Source organism: Cricetulus griseus (assembly GCF_003668045.3).
Source record: "Cricetulus griseus strain 17A/GY chromosome 1 unlocalized genomic scaffold, alternate assembly CriGri-PICRH-1.0 chr1_0, whole genome shotgun sequence".
NCBI classification, from domain to species: Eukaryota; Metazoa; Chordata; class Mammalia; order Rodentia; family Cricetidae; genus Cricetulus; species Cricetulus griseus.
In genome coordinates, this window is record NW_023276806.1 from 65,748,563 (window position 1) to 65,771,480 (window position 22,918).

The following is a 22,918-nucleotide window of genomic DNA, read 5'->3' on the forward strand; positions in this document are numbered from 1 at the left end:
CTCTCTTTCTCTCTCTCTCTCTCTCTCTCTCTCTCTCTCTCTCTCTCTGTCTCTCTCTCTCTCTCTCTCCCTCTCTGTTTTTTTTTCAAGACAGGGTTTCTCTGTATAGCTTTGGAGCCTGTCCTAGAACCCACTCTGTAGACCAGTCTGGTCTCGAAATCACAAAGATCACCCTGCCTTGGTCTCCTGAGTGCTGGGATTAAAGGCGTGTGCCACAAATCCCTATACTTTCTTTATCTTACATTACCAATCTAGCTAAACTGGCAGCATTATATTGAGAAAGGGTGGAGAAAGTGGATACCCCTGCCTCCCTCATGATCATTGTGGAAATGCTTGAGTTAACTCTATTAGTACAATGCTAAGGACAGGTCTACGATGCTGAAATGTGCTCCTTCATATGGCTCTCAGGGAGAGATGCAACATTTTCTCAAAAGCCTTTCCACATCCATGGCTATGACTCTATGTGCTTTCTATCTTTACATACATTCACATCGCACATTATGTTCATTAGTTTTCTTTTTTGTTGGTTTTTCAAGACAGGGTTTCTCTGGGTAACACCCAGGGCTATCCTGGAACTCACTGGAAGACCAGGCTCGCCTTGAACTCACAGAGATCTGCCTGCCCCTGCCTCCCCAGTGTTGGGATTAAAGAGATGAGACACCACTACACAGCTTATATTTACTGATTTGCATATGCTGAATCTTCCCTGCAGCTCTGAAATGCATCAAACATGATCCTACTAACATTATTATTATTTTAGACAAGGTCTTAATATTTTGCCCTAATTGGTCTAGAACTGTCTATCTAGACCGGGCTGGCCCCTAACCCAAAGAGATTCACCTGCCACTAGCCTGTCTCAACAAAAGGGGTGGGTGGGTAAAGCATTACTTTTCAATTAGAATTTCCTTTTGAGTTTTCCCTAGTACATTCCCCTAACATGGCAGACTATATGGGTGTCAATCACCATCTTCTGTGTCCTATGCTCTGAGTCAGTCTCCTGAGCTCAAGCTGGTCTTTAGCTTGGTTCCCACCCCCTACCTCCTAAATGGATGATAGGCATTGTTACTAGTGTTGAGATTTTCTGAACAGGGTTGTTTTGGTTTTGTTTTGTTTTAATGTTTTGAGACAAGGTCATACCACATAGCCTTGCTTGACCTGGAATTCATAATGTAGGCCAGGCTAGCCTCAAACTCACAAAATCCATTTGCCTTTGCCTTTTTAGTTGTGGGACTAAAGGCATGTGCCAGCATGCCCAGCAGGGAAATTTATAGAGCATTTACGTATTGTGTTTGTTCACGTACTGAGGAGCCTGTGGCAGTCAGAGAACAACTTATGGGATGTCCTTCTACCAGCTGGATTCTGGGAAATAAAATCAATCCTCAGGCTTGGTCGCCAAGTATTTTTACTTGCTGAACCCTTTGTTAGCCCTTAATTTATAGCCTTTTTTTTTTTTTTTTAACATGCATGGGTAATTTTGCAGGCATGTTTACCATTTACATGCATTGCCAACAAAGACCAAAAGAGGGTGCAGGGCCACTGAACTGGAGTTTTAGGCAGTTGTGAGCTACCACACGGCTGCAGACTGCTGAGCACTGAATCTGAGGTCCTTTGGAAGAGCAGCCAGTGTTTGTGGTTGTTTTGCTTTTTCTCAAGACAGGGTATCCCTGTGTAGCCTTGGCTGTCCTGGAACTCACTCTGTAGACCAATATGGCCTGGAACTCAGAGGTCCTCCAGCCCCTGCCACCCTAGTGCTAGGTTAAAAGGTGCGCACCACCACCCATCACCACCAACACCCTTGGCATCACTGTTCCTAATCACTGAGCCATCTGTCCAACATCAGAATTCTAAGAATTTTTAAATTTATTGTAGGTGAAAGTCACTTATCAAAAAGTGATTTCCAAATATTTTCAAATATTTTAGGTTTCCTTCACATTAACATTTTTTTATTTTGGTTTTAGAGATTAAAGGCATGTGCCACTAAGTCCATCATATCTTCCCAATTTTAAATATTGTCCCATAATTTATTCCTTTCTCAGAAAGGACCATTCTCCATCAGGCATGCTGGTTGATACACATAATCACAGCATTCTAGGAACCTAAGGCATGAGAATGGACTTATGTGTATGAACAGCTAGGCCTACATATCAAGTTCTAGGACTTCAAGGACTACGTAGTAAACCTCTGTCTCTAAAGAACAAACCAACAAACAAAAAAACCAGCCAGGCTCAGTGATGAACCCCTATAATTCCAACACTTGGGAGGCAGAGACCGGTGGATCTCTCAATTTGAGGCCAGTCTGGTCTACAGAGATAGTTCCAGAACAGCCAGCACTACACAGAGAGACACTGTCTCCAAAAGCCAAAGTGAATAATTATAATTGTATTAATTATAATCATTAAACTAATAACTAACAAAATAGTAATAATAATGAAAAACAGAAACACTACCACTTTTACTTGAGAAAAACAGCACAAACTAAGCAAGAGAATCAAAGACAAATGACACCATGACAACGACATGAAAATTTAAAATGAAAATCGCTCTGTCCGCCCCATCTCCATATCTGAGAGTGAGAAGTTAAACAACCATGACTGAATTTCTCAGCAATTCAGAGTCATGGTGCTCACCTGGAAAGAATCCATGCAGACAGGACTAGAAGCCAGCTCCTCATCTACTGCATTTAACTTCTCCATGAAAGCACTATCCCTGCTCTGCTTTGGCTTTGGAGGAGGTGGGGGCCCCATGGGCACTACTTCAGCACTGATGTGCCTAACAGCAGGTGTGGTGACTTTCTCAACCTGGTTAAAAAGAACACTGTGTTAGGAAGAAAGCAAGACAGGGAAGGTCGGTCTTTGCATGCAGTCAATGTGGCCATTTTCCTCTTTTCTAGATGGAGACAGGTGAATGGCCATTTCAACACACGGATCTAACTAGGTCTCATCCTACTTGAGCGAGAGAAACAGAAAACTACTTGGCTTTAAAGACAGTACTTAAAACACGGGTTGCACACATCTGACCCTTAACGAGAACTCAGAAAACCTCCTTGACCATGACTAGGTCTCAGTCGTCTCTTAGCTGTTCATTCTCTCAAGGGACTTTGAAAAGGTGACAACCCACCATTACCACTGGTAAATCCGCCACTTATAAAAGAAGCCACTGCTCACATATATGTCTAAAGTCTCCCTTGTCTGGTGCTAGGGTTACCTCTGACAGCATGCCACTCTCCTCATCTGTCTCAGCCACTTCAGAAGACGCTCGCAGTCTGGATCTCTTCACTCCACGTGGAGACGAAGCAGTGCTTTCAACATCACTTTCCAATAAGCTCTAAAACAAACCCAGTGCACTCTCACGTGTGTGCCCCAACCTCAGTCCGGAGCACGAAATGTCACAACAGAATAAATCACAAAATACCAGTCATCTGGAATTCGGGTTGCCAGGATGGCACAGCAATTGACTAGGAGTATGAGACCAAGCCTGACGACCTGACCTCGACTCCCAAGATCTACATGGTGGAAGGTAAGAATCAACTCCTACCAGAATATCCTCTGATCTCCACAAGCAAACTGTGGCATGCACACACAAACAACACAGCCCACACTCAGATGTATGTGTACATATATACACACATCAATATATAATACATAAAATAATTGTGTCATAGAAAGAATACATGTACTATATACAAAAATACTATATACATTTTAGAAAGAAAATGAATTTTCAATGACTTAATATCCTAAAGAGGGAAAGACGGCAGGGATCAGATCGACAGCCTCATCTTCATTATAAACTGTCAAAGGGATTAACAGAAAAAACAGAAGGAGAAAAAGAAGACCCCTTCTGAAGTGTTAATATCCAAGCATGAAGGCAAACAGCTTCATCCCCAGAACTCAGGAGGTAGAGGCAAGAGGATCTCTTTGAGTCTGAGGCTAGCCTGATCTACCTAGGGAACTCCAAGCCAGCCAGGGCCACACACTGATACCTTTTCTCAAAAAATAAAATAAAATAGGAAAATAATGATGAAGCTCAAAAACAAGAAAAATTACACCACAGTACATAGACATGCATTTTTTAGGTGGTAGATCTATAAAGAAAACAGCAAATAACTATCAAGACATCAAGGGGGGAGGGGGGAGGACGGTACACTCCTCTGTTGGTTTCTAATACAGAGTCTAGAACATACTGTGCAGCTGAGGATAAACCTGAACTCCATTCACAAGTGCTGGGAGTATACTTTATCTTTGTGTTATATGTGTTCCATTTCACAATGTAAGCCTAAATATTTAGGGAGTTTGAAGAGCAGAGAAACACCTCCAGCAAAGAAATTATTAGAAAAGAGAACCATGTCTCAATCATCTCTATAGAATGGGTGACAATGGGTCACCAAATAAGCCCATCCTTGTCAAGCCCAATTCTTTTCTTCGGCAACAATGAACACTCACTAACCTCTTCAGCAGTCTCATCTTCCTCTTCTTCATCTGGCTGGTACTCTTCATCTGAGGAGTCATCTTCTTCTAGGTGAATATCCACAAACTGTGGAGGCTGCTTTAATAGACACACAAAACAATGGGGTGGGGGAAGACAGCCTCTAGCTCAGCAGCTAGAGGCACAAGCCCAATGACCAAGTTCAATCCCCAGGACCAGTATGGTAGAAGGAGAGAGCCAATACATGCTATGACAGGTGCTTCCACCACTCAGCACACAAAATAAATAAGTAAATATGAAATAACAAAGAGAAAGAAATGGAACAGGGCTGGAGAATAGAAAGCTCAGAGACAGATGCATGCTAACCAGGCATAAGGCTCTGGATTCTGGCTGCAGCAGAGGACAGATGGGAGGGAAAGAGAGGTGGGGGGAGGGAGGGAGAGGAGAGAGGGAGGAAGACAGGGAAAGGAAGAAGAGGAAGGAGGGAAGAATGGAAGGAGGGAACAGAAGCACAAGTCTCACACACACTCACATGCAGGATGTTCCGTACATTGACTGCTGCCAAATTGTGCTTCTTAGCACCATCCTCTAAGGTACGATCCAGCATGTCATCCAGGTTTAGGTCATGTGCCATCGTCCCTTGTTCTTGACCTTTTCCATCTCGTTTCCTCTTGGTACCTGTGGTGGTTTGAAGGAAAATGACCCACAAATGGAGTGGCAGTATTAGGAGGTGTGGCCTTGCTCAAGAAGGTGTAGTCTCGCTGAAGGAAGTGTGTCATTGTGGAGGTGGGCTTTGAGGTCTCATATATGCTCAAGATACCACACTGTGAACCCTGAGATTACATTATTTCCTGGGAAAACCAGCTTCTATTGGTGGTTTGACTCAGCCCTAGAACGCACCTTTAATCCAAGAACTTTCTCCTTGAATAAACAGGATTAAAATAAATCAACCTTAGGTCGAAAGATGGATCAAGCAACCAGTTCATAGAAAATAACCATGAAAAGTAAGAGGAAGTCAGGAGGGGAGAGAGCTCCATAGCAAGTAGAAGGGATGGACATCTGGTAAGAGGAGTTTTATTTGAGATGGCATAAAAGAAAGCTCTTTTTGGGAAAATGGAGGAAGAAGCAGGTGGTTGCTTTCTCTGCCTCTCTGAGCTAGCAGGTTTTCACTAAAAAATCTGGCTCCCAAGTCTTTATTGGTAAAATAAAACGATAGAGACTTAGTTAAAAACAACACTAAACATCTGAAAATATAAGCCATCCATCAAATGTTTTCCTTTATGAGAGTTGCTATGGGGGCTGAAGAGATGGCTCAGAGGTTAAGAGCACTGACTCTTCCAAAGGTCCTGAGTTCAATTCCCAGCAACCGCATAGTGGCTCATGCCCTCTTCTGGCCTGCAGGCATACATGCAGGCAGAATAATGTATTCATAATAAATAAATCTTAAAAAGAAAGAAAAAGAGAGAGAGAAAGAGAGAGAGAGATACTGCTATGGTCATGGTGACTCTTCATAGCAATAGAAATGCTAACAAAGACAGAAATATCCTTTTTGTTTTAGTTGTTTTACTTTCTTCATTCTCTTGTCTTTCTGCAAATAAACGAAGAAGAAAGTGAACAGAATCTCCAAAACACCTTCTCTAGGAACTCTGCCCCAAACCAACAGTGGAAGGAAACCAACCTGCCTGCTGTCTGACTTGAAAATCACACCATCATGTGGTAATGGTGCTTTATTATGGAGCTGTTAACAGTACTATGATAGGGGTCATAATACCTAACACTCAGCTGGGCATGGTATCAAACACCTACAATGCCAGCACTAGAGGGACAGAGACCACACAAAGAAACCCAGCCTCACACACATACACAAAAGAGAAGAAGGAAGGGAGGAAGGAAGGAAGGAAGGAAGGAAGGAGTTAAAGTTTCAGCAGTTTTTTTGTTGGTTGGTATTTGTTTTGTTTTGTTTCGTTTGATTGCTATGTATGCTAGGAACCCAACTCATATTGTTAGTTGTGAGCCTAGTCTTTAACAGCTGAGCCATCTCTCCAGCCCAAGTCTCAGGAGTTTTAATCTCAGCACTTTGGAGGCAGAGACACACAGAAATCTGACTTGAAGCCAACTTGGACTACACAGTGAGAATATGTCAAACAAAACAAAACAAAAAACAAAGGCTCAGTAAAGGGTCTATTAACATTTAAAGGGGAAAGAAGGCAAATTATCAGAATCAGAAATGAAAGAATAGTCTTCATACAGGTCTCACAGATATTTAAAAGGTATCAAAGACAGACTGAGGTGCAGCCAGGTAATAGAGCTCCTGCCAGACTGCTTGAATGCTTGATGCTCTGGGTTCAATCCTAACACTGGGAAAAGAAAGGACTATTATCAATAATTTTGTGTCAATATAATAAGTAAATGAACTGAAATAGAAAGATATCTTGAGAGACATCAACAGTCAAAGTTCACTCAAGAAAAGTTATATTGACCTGTGGTTATGGCTCAGATGGTAGAGTTTGCCTAGCACTCAGGAAGCCCTGGCATAGTTTGCCAGAACCACATAAAGCAAGGAATGTTGACGCACATCCATAAGCTCAGCACATGAGACAGAAGGAGGGAATCATAAATACTATCCTTAGCTATGAACCACATTCCAGTCCAGCCTGAGTTCCATGACAACCCTTCTCAGAAAACAGAGGAGGTAAAGAGAGAAAACAGAGTATCAAAGGCAGAGCAAGTTGACATACTTGCTAGCCTGCAATGCCTAATGAGATTCTGTCTGTCTTTAATAAAGGGCCCTTCCAGTTCGGTAAGTAAAGGCACTTTCTGCTAAGCCTGACAACCTGAGTAGTTCAATCCCTGTAAGCTACAAGTTGTCCACTGACATCCAGACATGGTGTGTTCACATACATACACATACACCCCACAAATATTTATTTTTCAAACAAGAGGGAAAGAGGGAGCCGGCTGTTAGTGGCACACGCCTTTAATCTCAGCACTCAGGAGGTAGAGGCAGGCAGATCTCTGTGAGCTCGAGGACAGCCCGGTCTCCAAAGTGAGTGCCAGGATAGGCTCCAAAGCTACACAGAGAAACCCTGTCTCGAAAAACCAAAAAAAAAGAAAAGAAAACTCTTATTATCAATCACGAGATGGTAGAAGGCATATGTACATCAGGCTAGCTTCAAAATCAGAGATCTGCCTGACTCTGCCTCCTGGGTGCTCTGTATTTTTTTCTCCAAAGCCAGGTCTTATGTAACCCAGGCTGACCTCAAAGTCACTATATAAACAATGACCTTAAATTCCACCCCCATGTAAGAAGCTTCCAGGCATGGGTCACTATCCCCACACCTTGCCTTTACTTGAGACAGACTATTGTAATTGATATGTTAGCCTCTGAGCGATTGTTTCATAATCAGTTGTGGAGACCCCGCAGTCTGGCTCCACTCTGGAGAGATGGAGAAAAGCCTCCACCTACAGACTGGTTGTTCCTATCCTTAACACTCTCAAGTGTCTTTATTTACCTCCCTAATAAGAACAGCTGTGGGGTTCCAACCACAGTCCTTTGGTGGTATGTTTTATATGTTCTGGGAACACCTATGTATGTGATTTGTCAGAAGGATGACTTTTTGTTACACTATGTAATTCTGGTGAAAAAAATGTAAATTCACGCCAGGCCTTTAGCTAAGGCCTCAGCAAATTCAAAACAGACTAATTGCCCTGGAGACAGAGTGCTGAAGGACAAGTTCCCAGGAGTCTACAAGGTAAGACATAAAATAACTTTGCCAGTTTTTCACTTGCAAAAAAAAGACCCAGCCAGATAACATTAAAGACATAACCCCGTCTCAAAAACTGAATTTCTGTATTTATTTCTATCCTTATTTGTATAAAATTTGATGTTTAACTGTTTATACAGAATACAAAAATAAATGGAACACTCTTTAGGTCACTGCCTCTTGCACTGTATCTGTCTGCCTGCATTGCAGACTATCCATCAATGAAGCTGGCCTCCCATGGTATGTGATATTCTGGTACCCACACCTGTAAAAAAAAATTGTAGAAAGAGAACCTGGGGGCTGGAGAGATGGCTCAGAGGTTAAGAGCACTGACTGCTCTTCCAGAGGTCCTGAGTTCAATTCCTAGCAACCACTTGGTGGCTCACAACCATCTATAATGAGATCTGGTGCCCTCTTCTGGTGTGCAGTTATACATGGAAGCACAATGTAGTATACATAATAAATAAATAAAATAAAATAAAAAAGAGAACCTGATGGGATCTGTGTGATATATATGACACTCGCCTTACGCTGCCCTACAAAATTTCTCTCTGCAGCGGTTCGAGCTGTCTTTGCTAGCCACCCGCCATGGAGGGTAGATGAAAGGCCCGAGCTAACATGGGGTTACCTCTTTAAATTTCAATAAAGCCTCATGCAGTTTGCAGCAAAAGAGAGAGAGAGAGAGAGAGAGAGAGAGAGAGAGAGAGAGAGAGAGAGAGAGAGAGAGAGAGAGAACCTGACAGCAGACAGAAGAGGATACTAAATTGAAGAGGAAAAGAAAATCTGGACCCATTCATAAGGTTCACTGTGTTTAATGAGAAGAACAATTCCAGTGCAAGTCCACACCACAAAAATTTCCCGTCAAGAAACACTTCTCTGTAAAAGCACCACAGAGAGCAAAGACAAGCCAGGGGTGGTGGTGGTCCACACCTTTACTCTCAGCACTCGAGAGGCGGGTAAGTTCCAGGACAGCCAGAGCTAGGTAGAGAGAAACTGACTCAAAAAGAGGAAAGGAAAACAACAAAGTGGCACAGGTTACCTACCTGCCCCTTAACTAAAAAGCCTGGGTCCCTTAGGAAGATATACACTCACGATTTCTTGAGATGGGACCCACGCTTAAACAGGCAACTCATTTACTTCTCACAGATTGCCCTTTTGTCATCTGAAGACAGTCTCATACAATGATCGAAGAAAGCCTGCATTCTGACACAGCCCTCCGCCTAAGGTCAGGTGTGGGATTTGTCACTTACAGCATCAAGTTAAGTGTGCAGCATTTTAGAGTGTAGAGCTTCAGATCAGGGATGCTCAACCTAAACAGGCAAGGAAAAAGCAACCGAGACCTTTCCCCCTTACCTCCTTCTGCCATGACTTCTTCACCCGGCTCTCCTGAAGGAGGCTCCTCCATGACAGGATGATCCCCTTGGTCTTCTCTGGTAACCAGCCCAGGCGGGAAGACAATTTTCTTCCCTTTCCTTGAGGCTGTGGCCTGGAGTCTCTCTTTATCCATGTGTACAGTCAGGGAATGAGAAGACTCCAAGGAAGGAAGGGCGATTTCCTGAGCGATGGCTCCATCAACAGCCTCCAAAACAGGTGGGTTTCCATGCTGGGTGAGCATCTTAGGGCGCAGAGACGGATCCTCCACGCTGAGCTGATTTTCTACATCATGACTGGAGTCCACCTCTGGGCACACTGCACTCTCATGGTGCTGATCCCAGGATAGTGACTCTGACGCCAAATCTTTAAGCTGGACAGATTCAGGCTTCACAGATGACTCTAAGTCTAAGTCATCTCCCTCCTGGCTATCCTGCTGGTGCACAGACTCTGTCACTGTAGCTCTTCTCTTCTTACAGGGCAACATTGTACAAGTCCCACTTCTGGTCCATCCTGAAAGGATACAGGGCAAGTCTTGGTCACCTCAGTAGTATTAATAGTAATTAATAACTGGTGGTGGTGGTGGTGGTGGTGGTGGTGGTGGTGTACTCCTTTAATGCCAGCACTCTGGAGGAGGCAGCAGGCAGATCTGTGACTTCAAGGACAGCCTGGTCTACAGAGTTAGTTCCAGGACACGCTTCAACCCTGGGGTGGGATGGGGGAGTAACAATAATAACATTTGATCAGTTTTCATCTCATGATCCCCAAGCTCATTCATCAACATAGAATTTGACACCAAATGCCTAGGATTTTTAGGGGAGGATGAGACACTAGCTCAATTCAAATTCCAAACTGAATTATTATGGTACCTTGACTAGGCTAAGCTTGTTACCTCAGGCTTGCAGAGATGGTACAGGCCTCTCTTCCCTGCCTAGGAAGACAGGCAGGTGGATCTCTATGAGTTCAAAGCATAGCTGGTAAGTTCTAGGCCAGCCTGGAACTGGCCACTAACACTCACATTCAAATGCCCACAGACAGACATGGAATCCAAAAATTCAAAAGTAAATCTTACAATATCACATATCACTTTTGTAATCTCTGGCTCTCCATCCGCAAAGGCTAGGATATGAACTCGGTTGAGAAAAGGGAACCCTTAACTGGTGTCTCCAGCCCCAGCACCATGTGGGTATGTCGGCACTCACTGACTGTTGCCTGAGAGGTGAATGGATGAACGTGGGCTTGAACAATGCTGCGCTGCGTTTGGACCAAGCACTTAGCGTTTACATAGGTACTGGAGGAGTGGCTTCTAACTTGCTTTCTATCTCAGGAAGATTTTGAACTTGTGGCCCTGCTGCCTCCACTTACAGGTATTTATACAGCATGCCATTCTATGCATTGGGAACCGAAGCCTTATGCATGGAAGGTAAGCACTCTACCATCTGAGTACATCCCCAGCCTCTGGTTGCATCCTTCCCACAAAAACACTTTGACAAGGAGTTCCAAGAACAGAATAATTCACTGCCAACCTTTCAAGTCTGAAAGAGCACTCAACAGTACTAGAGGAAACTTACTAGTGGCAGGCTTTGTTCCCTCCGACTCCAAGTTTCATCTATGAAGATAACCTTAAGCCTCTGCAATGCACCTTCTCTAGGGCATTAAAGGAGGCCCTCACCATAACAACCCAGGTTCTTCTCTTGGTAAAGTTCAATGACCCAGAGAAGATTCGTTGATCCTGTCAGGGAGGGTGGTAAGTGACCAAGAAGGGGAATGGGAATCACCTAGGCGATTCCTTTATTTCACAGATGACTTCGTGAGATTCAGGGAGGGTGGAAGCAGAAAGAGTGCGGGGTAAGGGAGCAGCCAGCAGCTGTTTTGTCAGAACTGCACGGGGATCGCTCCAAAGGCTTCACAAAACAGTGGCTCCAAGAGTCTGCTCCTTAGAGACCAGGAGGTAGATCAGCAAAGTGGATGAACGCCAATCCGCCCGCCGTACTGCACCCCGGGGGGTGGGGGTGGGGGTGGGGCCCTCGGCGTCCGGGAAAACATTTCAGAGGGAGTCCTAGCTGCGCTCTCCTCACCGCTCAACACTGGCCCAAGCCCGCCCCCCCACACACACTCACACCCCGGCTACGCAATCCCCTTCACGCACCGCGCACCCAGCCTCGGAGCAGACGCCCCTCATCCTGGGCAGCCTCCGCCCCGGAGTCCCTCGTCTAACGTGCCTCTTCCCGCCCCACCGCACACTACCAAGTACCCTCGGACGCCGGCCTGATCCCGCGGAAACCCCGCTTCTGCACCAGCGGAAGTAAGGCAACGGCACTGCCTGACGTGCGCGACCCCGAGGCGCGTAGGCTGGACGTCAAGGAGCATGCGCACAACGATAGGAGCCATCTTCTTTTAGGGCCGCCTGAAGCCACAGCGCTAATACGTCAGTTAAGGGAAAGAGTAGCAGTATATGACAGCTAGGTGGCCGGTAAGTAGGCAGGCAAGCACGGAGGCACTCAGGCAGGCAGGCACTCAGGCAGGCAGGCAATTAAAGCTGTAACTTGCTAAAGTGCTTACCTTGAATGCTGCAAACTCTTGAGCTTGAATCCCAAAGCTAAACAAACCCAGTTTGCTGGTGCTCGCGTATAATGGCAGCACTTCGGGCGTGGGGACACAATGATCAAGAGTTCGAAGCTATTCTCAACACAACTCCCGCTGTCCTGTCTATAAATAAATACATTAAAGGCATTTCCCTGCCAGATGTGGTGGCCCACGCCTTTAATCCCAGCATTCGAGGGGAAGATGCAGGCACATCTCAAGAGTTCGAGGTCAGCCTGGTTTACAGGGCAAATTTGAGGACAACCAGGGATACACAGATAAACCCTGTCTCAAAAACGAAGGGAAGGAGGGAGGAAGGAAGAGAAGGAAGGAGGAAGAGAGGGAGGGAAAAAGGAGGGAGGAAAAAAGAAAGATACTTCCTAGGTTTCTCTAACTTTAAACATACAACTCAAAACAGGGGGTTGGGAATCTATAGTTTAAGTTGACAACTAATCACCCTACCCGCAAAATACCTGGAACATAGGAAAAAGAGAATTCCTAAAATTCAGAAAGATGCTCTAGATACAAAAAACAAAGGCAGTCTTGAACTCAAGGTATGGCAGTTATCATATCTACATAATATTTTTCATTGTGCAAAATGTTCTCCCATTGTCTCTAGGCGATTTTGTCTCCACGAAAACTCCTGGAGTCCAATGGATATTTTATCACTTTTTTCAGTTGGCAGATTCTGGCCATGCTGGGTAGATGATCACAAAAGTACCCAGTTATCAATAGGATTCGGTATCTAAAATTCCAATCTCACTTTCTCATGCATTGACCCAGTACACAGTCAAGTCCCTCGTGTTTGCAAGAGTTTTATGTTTTTTTTTTGTTTTGCTTTGTTTTATTTTATTGGGATTTTTTTTGTATGTTTGTTTGTTATTTTGGTTTGTTTTTGGTTTGTCGTTGTTGTGGTTGTCTTGCTGGGTTGAAAGCACACCGCCCAGTGGATGTTAGGTCCTTTGTTATTGTTGTGCTACTTTGAGACAGGGTACTGGCCTGAAACTCAGTTTCGTCTCGCTTCTGCCCAAGTTTGATCTTTAATCGGTTTCTAAAGTTTAGTTTACATAATTGCCTTTATTGTTTCAGGAATGCACATAGCAATAGCAATCATTAGTGAAACAATAGAATTTTGTTTTTCACAGCTTCTGGAACCCAGCATGTCCGGCTTCCATCCGTATAAACCCAGGCAACTGGAGTCACAGCTGCAGAAAACGCTAAAGCGATTGTCTTCCTGCCCTTCTGTATTTGGAGACCTAGCCAAGGCCGTCCTTGACTCTCCTGCCTCACCCACTCGAGTGCTACAGTCACTGGAATATGCGACTAAAGAAGCACAACACCTACACTTCTTATTGGGCTTTGAAATTGTAGCCCCAACGCCCACAGCCTGGGGGTGGGCGGAGCCTTGTCCTCGGGAAAACTCGGCGGTGGGAGGGGTCTCCTCTCGAAGAGCTTCCGGAACCTTTCGGGCAGAGGCGGAGTCTTCTGCCGAGGGCCCTTCGGAAAGAGGCGGAGCTTATCTCGCATCAGGACCAGTCCGACTGCACCTGCATCCTTAGCTCAGAGCATCCCAGGAGCATCTAAGAGGAAAGCGCAGCTAGCAACCAGGGATCCGACTGTCGCAGGGGCAGTCTGCCAGGCACCTTCCCCTCCCCTGATCCGGAGGTCTACAGCCGCGGCCTCGGTACTCACCGAGATTCCCAAAGTTGTCTGACCTCTGCAAAAGTGTTGCTACCAACAGCCTCTGATTACAACATGGCTGAGATCACAAATATACGCCCCAGCTTTGGTAAGTAGAGTCTGACAAACTAATTTTGAGGCTATCAGTGCCGGCGCAAAGCCAGGTAGCTGAGGAATTGGCGGGGAGTGAAGTCCAGATGGGAGCCTCTAGTTGCCAGCCCTGCTAGAATAGGGTCTGAGGTGGTGAGTGACTCCAAGGCAGGCAGTGGACAGCGCCTGGGTTTCAGCTTTGGGCTGCAGAGGTGGCAAGGCCGGAGTGCCACGGAGGGTAGGCAATCCGGGATGCTAAAACCTTGACCGTAAACCCTTGGTGCACTGTCAGCACGGCTGGAGGTGAGAAACGGCAAGCATGCGGAGGATGTGAACCCACCTTCTGGAGGAAGAGAGGTGGGGTAGTTCGAGCCCTCCCCCTTGGGGCATGCAGGGCGGTGCCCCTTTCCTCCCCCTCCTACTTCTGAGGGCTGCAGGAGAGGGAAGCGGCAAGGGGGATGGGGCCTCAAGATGGCAGCGTGGAGACTATGGGCTGTGTGGCTGGCAGCCAAGGGAGGCGGAGGCCTCCAGGGAAAGAAGGGTGCGGGGGTGGGGAGCAAAAGGGAAGCCACTCCTTAGGCCGGTCAGTGGGTTGCTAGGGCTGGGGTAAAATGCTAGCCCTGCAAGCTTCGTTCTGCACCGTAATGGTGAGGTCCTTGCCGGTGTTACCAAATGGCGCTTGGCGCTGCCGGGCGGAGAGATGACGTGATGTCTATTTCTGAGACTCCTGGCAGTGCCTAGGCGCCCCTTCCGGGGCCTTTGTTCCCTGTTTCCCTGGTCTAGTTTTTCAAAAAGGGGACTCACCCCTTCTGGTGTCGGCGGGGGCAGCATTACTGGCTTGGGGGAGGGGCGAGAGCGGCCCAGCTTGGGGGAGGCCGCTTTGTGTACCACAGATAGCATTACGTCATCTCGGAGCGGCTGGTCCACGACCTAGCCCTCTGGGTTCCAACAGCAGTTTTACACTCCCTAGGGCAGAAAGTGCAGTGGAAAAGAAGTCAAGAGAGCCTTGGCCAAGTCGTTTCCTCTTGGGGAACTCCTCCAAAGCGAACTTCTCATGTAGGGGTTCCTGACCACATAAATAAGTAAATAAAATTGCCTTGTAATTGGGGTAATCAAGTGAGAGTTGCTGCAAACCTAGAACCTTGCTAATCCTTAAGTGAGTCTATCCTTTAGACAATCCAAATGTGAGCACTAGGTTCCAGAATTTAGGGTGGAGGCACAGCCAGCTTTAAAAATGTCTTTTTTCACTCCCAAGGAAGAGGTATAAAGAATAGAACAGAACCTAATGTTCTATACTCTCTCAACATTGTAAGACATCAGATCAGAGCAAGCAACCAGACAATGGATCCTCACACCCCTCAGTGCTTGTTCCCGTTTGACCCCAAGTCTGAATCTCATTGTATTCCTTTTGCTTTGCCCTCTGTCTCTATCCTTTGAGTCCTGAGTTCCCCAAACTGAAACCTGTTTTGTGATCACATGAGAAACCCAAGATTTTCTTCACACTCTTTTTCTCCTCACACCCTCTTTCCAGCAGAGTCCTTCCTCTAAGTGCAATTCCAGAGCCCTTTGAAAATAGAGGAAACCCAGCCCAGCCTCGTGCTTTCCTTTAGGAGACACTAGTAGAAATTGGGGGCTGAGGGTATATTACACCTTTTATGTCCTGTATTGTTTGTAATCTTAGCATGTCTTCCAGTGTAGGTATGATTATGTGCACTCTCCAGACCAGGAGAATGAACCTTGGAATACAATGAAGTCCAAATGAACTAGTCATGGTAGCACTAGGGTTTGAACCAATGCCTGACTGCTGCCCTAGTCATTCTGATTCTGCTGTAGGACACTGGCCTTAGTGACAGTGAGAGGCTGTGTTTCGCCAAAGAAGAGTCAGTAATGAGGTGTGAGACTGAAGGAGTAGCTCAGAGGAAGAATGTACACCTGAGTGGTGCAAAGGTTCTTGGCAGGACCACCAGCCCTGAAAAGCAAAAACAAATCCAACACTGACTTGGTGATGTGTGCATGCCCAGCCTAGGAGACCAAGTTCAAAGCCAGCTTATCACCACTTCCGACTTCTAAGCCAGACAGGGCAATCTAATGACACTGGTCTCTAGAAACAAAGCATCCAGGAATGCTGGCTCAAGGCACTTTATCCCAGCACTCGGGAAACTGGGGTAGAATTGTCGTGAGTTCAAAGTAAGCCTGGGCGGGGCAGTTGTGACACACACCTCTAATCCCAGCACTTGGGAGGCAGAGGTAGGTGGATCTCTGTGAGTTCGAGACCAACCTGGTCTACAAGAGCTAGCTGCAGGACAGCTTCCAAAAGCCACAGGGAAACCCTGTCTCAAAATACCAAAAAAAAAAACCCAAAAAACAAAAAACAAAGTAAGCCTGGGAATATATTGAGTTCCAGCCAGCCTGGGCTAGATAGGGAAGCCTTGCCTTAATAAAATAAAACAAGTTGGATGGTGGTGGTGCACCCCTTTAATCACAGCACTGGGGAAGCTGAGACAGGCAGATCTCTGTGACTTGGAGGCCAGCCTGGTCTGCTGAGCAAATTCCAGGAAACCTACAGAGAATCCCTGTCTGGGAAAAAAAACAAAACAATAAATAAATAAAACAAAATAAAAAGTGATCCAGACATGGTAGCTCACACAGTAATGCTAGCACTGGGAGTGTAGAGGTTATAGGAAATCAGAATTCAAGACCAGGGCCAGCAAAATGGATCAGTATGTAAAGCTCTTGGCTCAAACCTGACACCCTGAATTCTAGCTTTAGATCCTCCATAAAGGTGGAAGGAGAGAAAACTCCACAAAGTTGTCTTTTACCATCACACACACACACACACTGTTGTCATGTCTCACACATACATATAGTAATGTATAATGTATGAACATATATTAATTTTTTTAATGTGAAAAAGAATTCAAGGCCAGTTTGAGGATAGGGTGGGCTACACAAAACTCTGTCTCAAAAGAAGTCAAACAACAAAACAAAAATGCTCAGGGGGCTAAAGAGTTAGCTCACCAGTTAAGAGCACTTTTGCTCTTCCAGGGAACTCAAGTTTAATTCCCAGCACTCACAGACAGGTTCACAGCCATTATAAATCCAATCCCAAGAAATCCAGTGCCCCTTCTGAGTTTCACAGCCATCAGGCTCACACATTGTATACATGCATACTTGCAAGCAAATCACTCATGCATAAATAAATATTAAATGAAATTAGATTTCAAATATTCTTTCTTTTTATTGTTGTTGTTTTGTTTTTTGAGACAGGGTTTCTCTGTGGCTTTGGAGGCAGTCCTGGAACTAGCTCTTGTAGACCAGGCTGGTCTCGAACTCACAGATATCTGCCTGCCTCTGCCTCCCAATTGCTGGGACTAAAGGTGTACGCCACCACTGCCCGGATAAATTTAAAATATTCTTAAAGAAATGAAATAACCTAAATTTTATTAAAATTCTGTTCTGAGCAAAGGCTAAAGTACTTGGGACTATCTCATATGTGTCTCCAGATCCCTAGACTCTTTCACGTTGCCTCCTCCAAAGAAAACTCTTTTTCATTTGTTATGAAGTACTTTAAACACTGTCACATGACAGAGGGCATACCAGGCCAACATTGAATGACCCATGACCTTTAAATACAAAAAGTAACCAATTGGTATCACTATAATCTACATGCACTTTATTGGTTGAACCATTCAATCACTCTGTGGGTTGCAGAAAAGGGACCACCTCAGGTGTCAGTCCTTACCTTTCCACTTGTGTGAAAGAGGGTCTTGTTATATTTCTTGTTTTTTGAGACAAGTCCTCAAAATGTAGCTCCAGCTGTCCTTGACTAGGTGAAGTATATTAGGCTGGCCTCAACCCCACAGTCACCTGCCTTTGCCTCTTGACTGTTCAGATTAAATGTGTTCACCATCGTATCTGGCTATTTATGTTTTCTTCCTTTTCTCTCTCTCTCTCTTTCTTTCTCTCTTTCTTCCTTTCTTTCTTCTTTTCTTTCTGGTTTTTTGTTTTTGTTTTTAGTTTCATTTGGTTTGGTTTTTGAGACACTATCTCTCTATTTAATTAGGGCTGACTTGGAACTCACTCAGGATGGCCTCAAACTCACAGAGATCCTCCTGCCTCTGCCTCCAGAGTGCTGGTATTAAAGGATTACACCACCACAGCCAACACGCCCTTTTTTATTTTTCTACTGTGTATGGCAGGCTAGCAGACCCATGAGCATCTGGAGATAGCTGTCTTCCCATAGGACTGCTAGAAACACAGATACCACCAGCAAACCCCAGCAATGCAGGCAAGCATTCTGTCAACTGAGCTCCATCACCAGCCCCACGGCTGCTCTAAAACACTCACTTCAGTCCTTAGTTTCAACTTCCTTTCCCCAAAGCTTCTCATTAGAGCAAGAGAGAGGGCCCTGAATTTCAACATTCACTATTTCTAGTTCACTGTCTTAGGTGTTAGGGACAGAAGGAGAGACTCGGAAATGAAAGTGAGTGCAGGGCAGAAGTGAGAAATGGGGAGGCACCTGAATTAGCCACACACAGGCTACCTGCCTTACTTCCTCCTCAGTCCTCCTGAAGGATCACACTACCTGAATTAGCCACACACAGGCTACCTGCCTTACTTCCTCCTCAGTCCTCCTGAAGGATCACACTACCTGAATTAGCCACACACAGGCTACCTGCCTTACTTCCCTCCTCAGTCCTCCTGAAGGATCACACTACCTGTCTTTTCTCTTTTCCACCTATCTTCATTTCTCAACAAAAACTGATGCATTGTAAGTAGCAGTAGGTTCCCCCAATGACACCACAGAGTAGAGCCAAAGACCTGTGCAGATGTCTCACAGTCTTGGCTTTTAGCCTTCCTTTTCAATTTACTCTCAAAAATACCTGCCTCTGGCCAGCAAGGTAACACAGCAGGTGGAAAGCTCTTGCTGCCAAGCCTGATGACCAAGATTCATCTGCAAGACCCACCTGTAGTGGAAGGGCAGGATAGACTCCTGAAAGTTATCCTCTGCCCTCCATGGACATGCTGTCACACATATTGTGCACACAAAACCTCCTATGCAAGGTGTGGTGGCTCACACCTATAATCCCAGCACTCGGGAGACTAGTTCAGGAGGCTTGCCTTGATGTGTATCTTGGTAGTTTCCTACTATCCTCTTCGCACAATCTGTGTTCGGCTTCACTAAACAGTAGCAAATTGATGTGCAAGACAGTATCTGACTGCCACGCGTAGAACCATGTCTTCATGTTGGAGGCATTCTGACCGGCAATCATATTTACTTAGCTTTTATCCAATGTCTGAAATTCAGATTTGAGAATGACAGGATGAGGTTCTTGCCTCCATTCTTTGAAACTTCTCCCTGAGAACACTTCCCTTCCTGAGTGATGTAAGCTAGTGTGGACCTGGGCATAGTTATCAGATTTATTATGGTAAAAATGGCCTTTCTCCTCACCTGATTATTTCAAGTGAAAACTCTTCATTTCTTACCGTTTCCCAATTTTCTTTGAGCCATGAAATGTTGAGTTAGAAAGAATTTCGGAGATCAGGCGTAATGACATACTCAAGAGGCAGAGGCAAGCAGATCCTTCTGAATTCAAGGCCAACCTGGTCTACATAGCAACTGCTAGGCCTGTCAGAGCTACAGGGTGAGACACTGTTTTTATTTTATTTTTATTTTTATTTTAGAGACAGGGTTTCTCTGTGGCTTTGGAGGTTGTCTTGGAACTAGCTTTATGTAGACCAGGCTGGTCTCAAACTCACGGAGATCTACCTGCTTCTGCCTCCTGAGTGCTGGGACTAAAGGTGAGCACCACCACCGCCCAGCGAGACACTGTTTTTTTTTAAAAAAAAAAAAAAAAAAAAGGAAGAAAGTAAGCTGCCGCAATGGCTCAGTTGTTAGGCATTGCAATGCCTGGTCTTCCAGAATCTGGAATTCAATACTTCGAGTTCACAAGGCATTTACAGCTCCAGTTTTAAGGGATCTGGCACCTCACATGCATCATTTGAGTTTGAGACCAGCCTGGTCTTCATAGTGAGTTCCAGGACAGTCATAGCTATAGCTATGTAATGAGATTCTGCTGAATAAAAGAAAAAAATAGCGTTGGATTTTATTCATTTTTATTTCGTGTACATGGATGTTTTACCAGCAAGTATGTCTGTGTAGCCATACGTGCCCATAGAGGAAAGTGCACCAGATCCCCAGCAACTGCAGTCACAGAGGTTGTTAATTATGACAAGGGTGCTGGGAATGGAAACCTAGTCATCCGAAAGAACACCCAGTTCTCTTGACTTCTCAGCCACCTTCTCAGCCTCCAGGCTACCCCTGAACTTATTATAGTGATCCCCTTGCCACTGTTCCTGGCTTGATTCTTTTCATTGAGTCCAAAACTGTCTTCCTTCAGTTCTTGCATCTTGGTGCTGGGCTGTTCCACAAAGTTAATATCAAATCAAACCCTCTTCCATGAAAATGCCTAAAGTAATTATGATTAAGTTAAAGAGTTACTACCCTACATGCCAGTATCTTTTTCGTTTGATATAGTTTACAGCATTCTGATTTTCTATTGTTACCACTTAATTTCAAATTCTTTTTTTAAATTTTTTTAAAGATTTTATTTATTTATTATGTATACAGCATTCTGCTTCCATGTATATCTGCACACCAGAAGAGGGCACCAGATCTCATAACGGATGGTTGTGAGCCACCATGTGGTTGCTGGGAATTGAATTCAGGACCTCTGGAATAGCAGCCGGTGCTCTTAACCTCTCAGCCATCTCTCCAGCCCCCTCAATTTGTTTTATCTTATTTCTTTATTCATATGTGAAAGGACTTAAGGTGTTTTGTTGTTGTTGTTTTCTTTTGTTTTTCAAGACAGGATTTCTCTTGGTTTTTCTAGACAGGATTTCTCTGTAGATAGGATTTTTCTGTGTAGAACTCACTCTGTAGAATAGGCTGGCCTCAAACTCATAGAGATGTACCTGATTCCCAAGTGCTGTGATTAAAAGTGTCACCACCACCACCCAGACACATAAGTATGTTTTTAAAAAGTACATGTGGAAGTCAGAAGACTTCCCATCACATAGGTTCAGCAGTCATGGCAGAAAGCACCTTCATCCTTCTTTTGTATTTTTTTTTCAAGTATCCCAATTATGTATGCATAATGTAGAGTCTAGATTCTGGTGGGAGGCAGGTCAGAAGTTAAGTCCTGTCAATGGCATTTGCCAATATGTAGTCCTAGGCAGAGGAGCTTGAATATAAACGAGGGGGGGGGTCACTGGTCCTATTCAATTATTCACTGAGTCCTTTGGTTCAAATACTAAAACGTCTGTACCATAATGCCTTGCAGGAGTCTAATAAATACACATTAAAATGTGTAACTAAGGACAACAAACATTTCATTGTAGTCAGTGCTGAACAGGATGTTGATATGCCCAGTGCAGACCTAATTACACCACCTCCTGTAAGAGGCAGACTTTGTGTTTTAATGTAAACCAGCATTAACCTAATGTTGGCCAAGTTGTCACCTAACTTACCAAGTCATCTTTGCCCAAACTTACCAAGTAAAGATATTGCCTATAGGTAGGCTTTTAAGTCTCCAGAAGGTTTTGTATTTTTCTGTGATGCCTGCAATCATATTGTTTTTATGTCTTTTTTTTTTTTCTAAACTGTAGTTTACTGAAGTAATAAAGTGGACCAAGTCTGTCTTCTGGTTTTGATAATAAAAAGGTTTGTTTTGGCTGGTGGTTTCAGAGAAAAAAGTCAGTTGCTGGCTGACCCATGTCTGTGGCCCATGTTGGAGCAGGTCAGCGTAATGGAGTATTAACTGTGCCAAAACTGTTGGCTTCACAGCAGCTGTGAAGCTTCGACAGAGATAGAAGACAGCTCTGTTGATAGAAACAGACACACACACACAGAGAGAGAGAGAGAGAGAGAGAGAGAGAGAGAGAGAGAGAGAGAGAAAGGGAGAGGGAGAGGGATAGGGATAGGGATAGGGATAGGGATAGGGAAAGGGAGGGCGGTCAGGGTAATAACCACAATGAAGGAAAACAAAGAAGGTGATGACTTTTGTTTCTTTGGGGCAGATGTTTCTCTCATGAAGCTGGCCCCAGGCCCAAAGTGATTGAGACAGTGAGCCATGTGGATGCCTGAGAAAGGCTATCAGGGTATTCAGGAAGAATCTGGAACAAGCTAGAATTGTATTTATTTCCTTAGTTCTTCCTGTCTTCCAGTTCTTCCTCTAAAATATAAGGTGAAAACTACAGGCCTTAGGAACTAAAAGCAATGTGGCTTCAATGAACTTAGATAACACAGGCTCAATTTTTAGAGGATAAACAAGACTAGTGGAAGGGAGAGTTAAGGAAGGGAAGACAGATCACTGATCTGTCTCTTTAGTTATTTGCTCTTCTAGCAGATAGTACGGTTACATGCCTGCTGTGTGTTCAAGCATTGCCTTACACCACCGAACAGGATGGCCTGTCCTCACAAGGGTTACATTCCAGGGAAGATAATAAATTTCAAAACAATGAAACCAGGCACAGTGGTTAAACCCACAAGCTAGGGCCAGAGGATGGTGAGTTTAAGGCCAGCTAGGGAGGGCTATAATGTAATTACTTACTTAGAGATAAGATCTCAGGTAGCTCAGGTTGGACTTGAACTTGAGACCTGGCTAAGGAGGACCTTGAACTTTCCATCCTCCTGCCACCATTTCTCTAGTGCTGGGACTGCAGGCATATACCTCTTTGCCTGCCTTTATGTGGCCTGAGCTCTAACCCAGGGCTTCATGCATGGTAGAGAAGCACTGTACCAATCACGTACTCACCCCTTCTTCCTTCTTTATTTCTTATTTGTGTTTATACTTGTTTTGTCATTGGTATGAGGCTGGGGTGTATCCATGCACTCATGCTTTTCCACAGGCTGGAAGGCACCAAGCCCCAGCAACTCTCCTGTCCCTGCCTCCCCATGGCTCGGTGATGACAGGAAGTTGTGAGACTAATACCAACTTGGGTTT

General features: G+C 44.8%; 2 protein-coding genes across 19 annotated transcripts in view; one reads left to right on the top strand and one right to left on the bottom strand.

Annotated features, from left to right (window-relative positions):
* LOC100764952 (GON-4-like protein) overlaps positions 1-11,898 on the bottom strand; it is a 46,621-nt gene extending 34,723 nt beyond the window's left edge. For 7 of the 17 annotated variants that reach the window (XR_004771596.1, XM_035450509.1, XM_027393165.2 and 4 more), the window contains exons 1-6: positions 11,815-11,898; positions 9,543-10,073; positions 4,958-5,103; positions 4,447-4,545; positions 3,205-3,324; positions 2,628-2,798 (exon numbers count right to left, since the gene is read on the bottom strand). Coding sequence is in view for 16 of the 17 variants with exons in the window: in XM_035450509.1 (XP_035306400.1) it covers positions 2,628-2,798; positions 3,205-3,324; positions 4,447-4,545; positions 4,958-5,103; positions 9,543-10,047 (1,041 nt within the window). In the remaining variant the exon portion in view is untranslated. Of the gene's footprint in view, positions 1-2,627; positions 2,799-3,204; positions 3,325-4,446; positions 4,546-4,957; positions 5,104-9,542; positions 10,074-11,131; positions 11,293-11,338; positions 11,497-11,709 lie in introns of all 17 variants that reach the window. The other 10 variants (XM_027393153.2, XM_027393154.2, XM_027393158.2 and 7 more) reach the window with 10 other exon arrangements.
* Syt11 (synaptotagmin 11) overlaps positions 11,822-22,918 on the top strand; it is a 34,368-nt gene continuing 23,271 nt past the window's right edge. Inside the window, exons 1-2 of one of the 2 annotated variants that reach the window (XM_035450512.1) lie at positions 11,822-12,033; positions 13,289-13,932. In XM_035450512.1, the coding sequence (XP_035306403.1) occupies positions 13,899-13,932 (34 nt within the window). In that variant the 5' untranslated portion in view covers positions 11,822-12,033; positions 13,289-13,898. The remainder of the gene's footprint in view (positions 12,034-13,288; positions 13,933-22,918) is intronic. The other variant, XM_027393149.2, reaches the window with a different exon arrangement.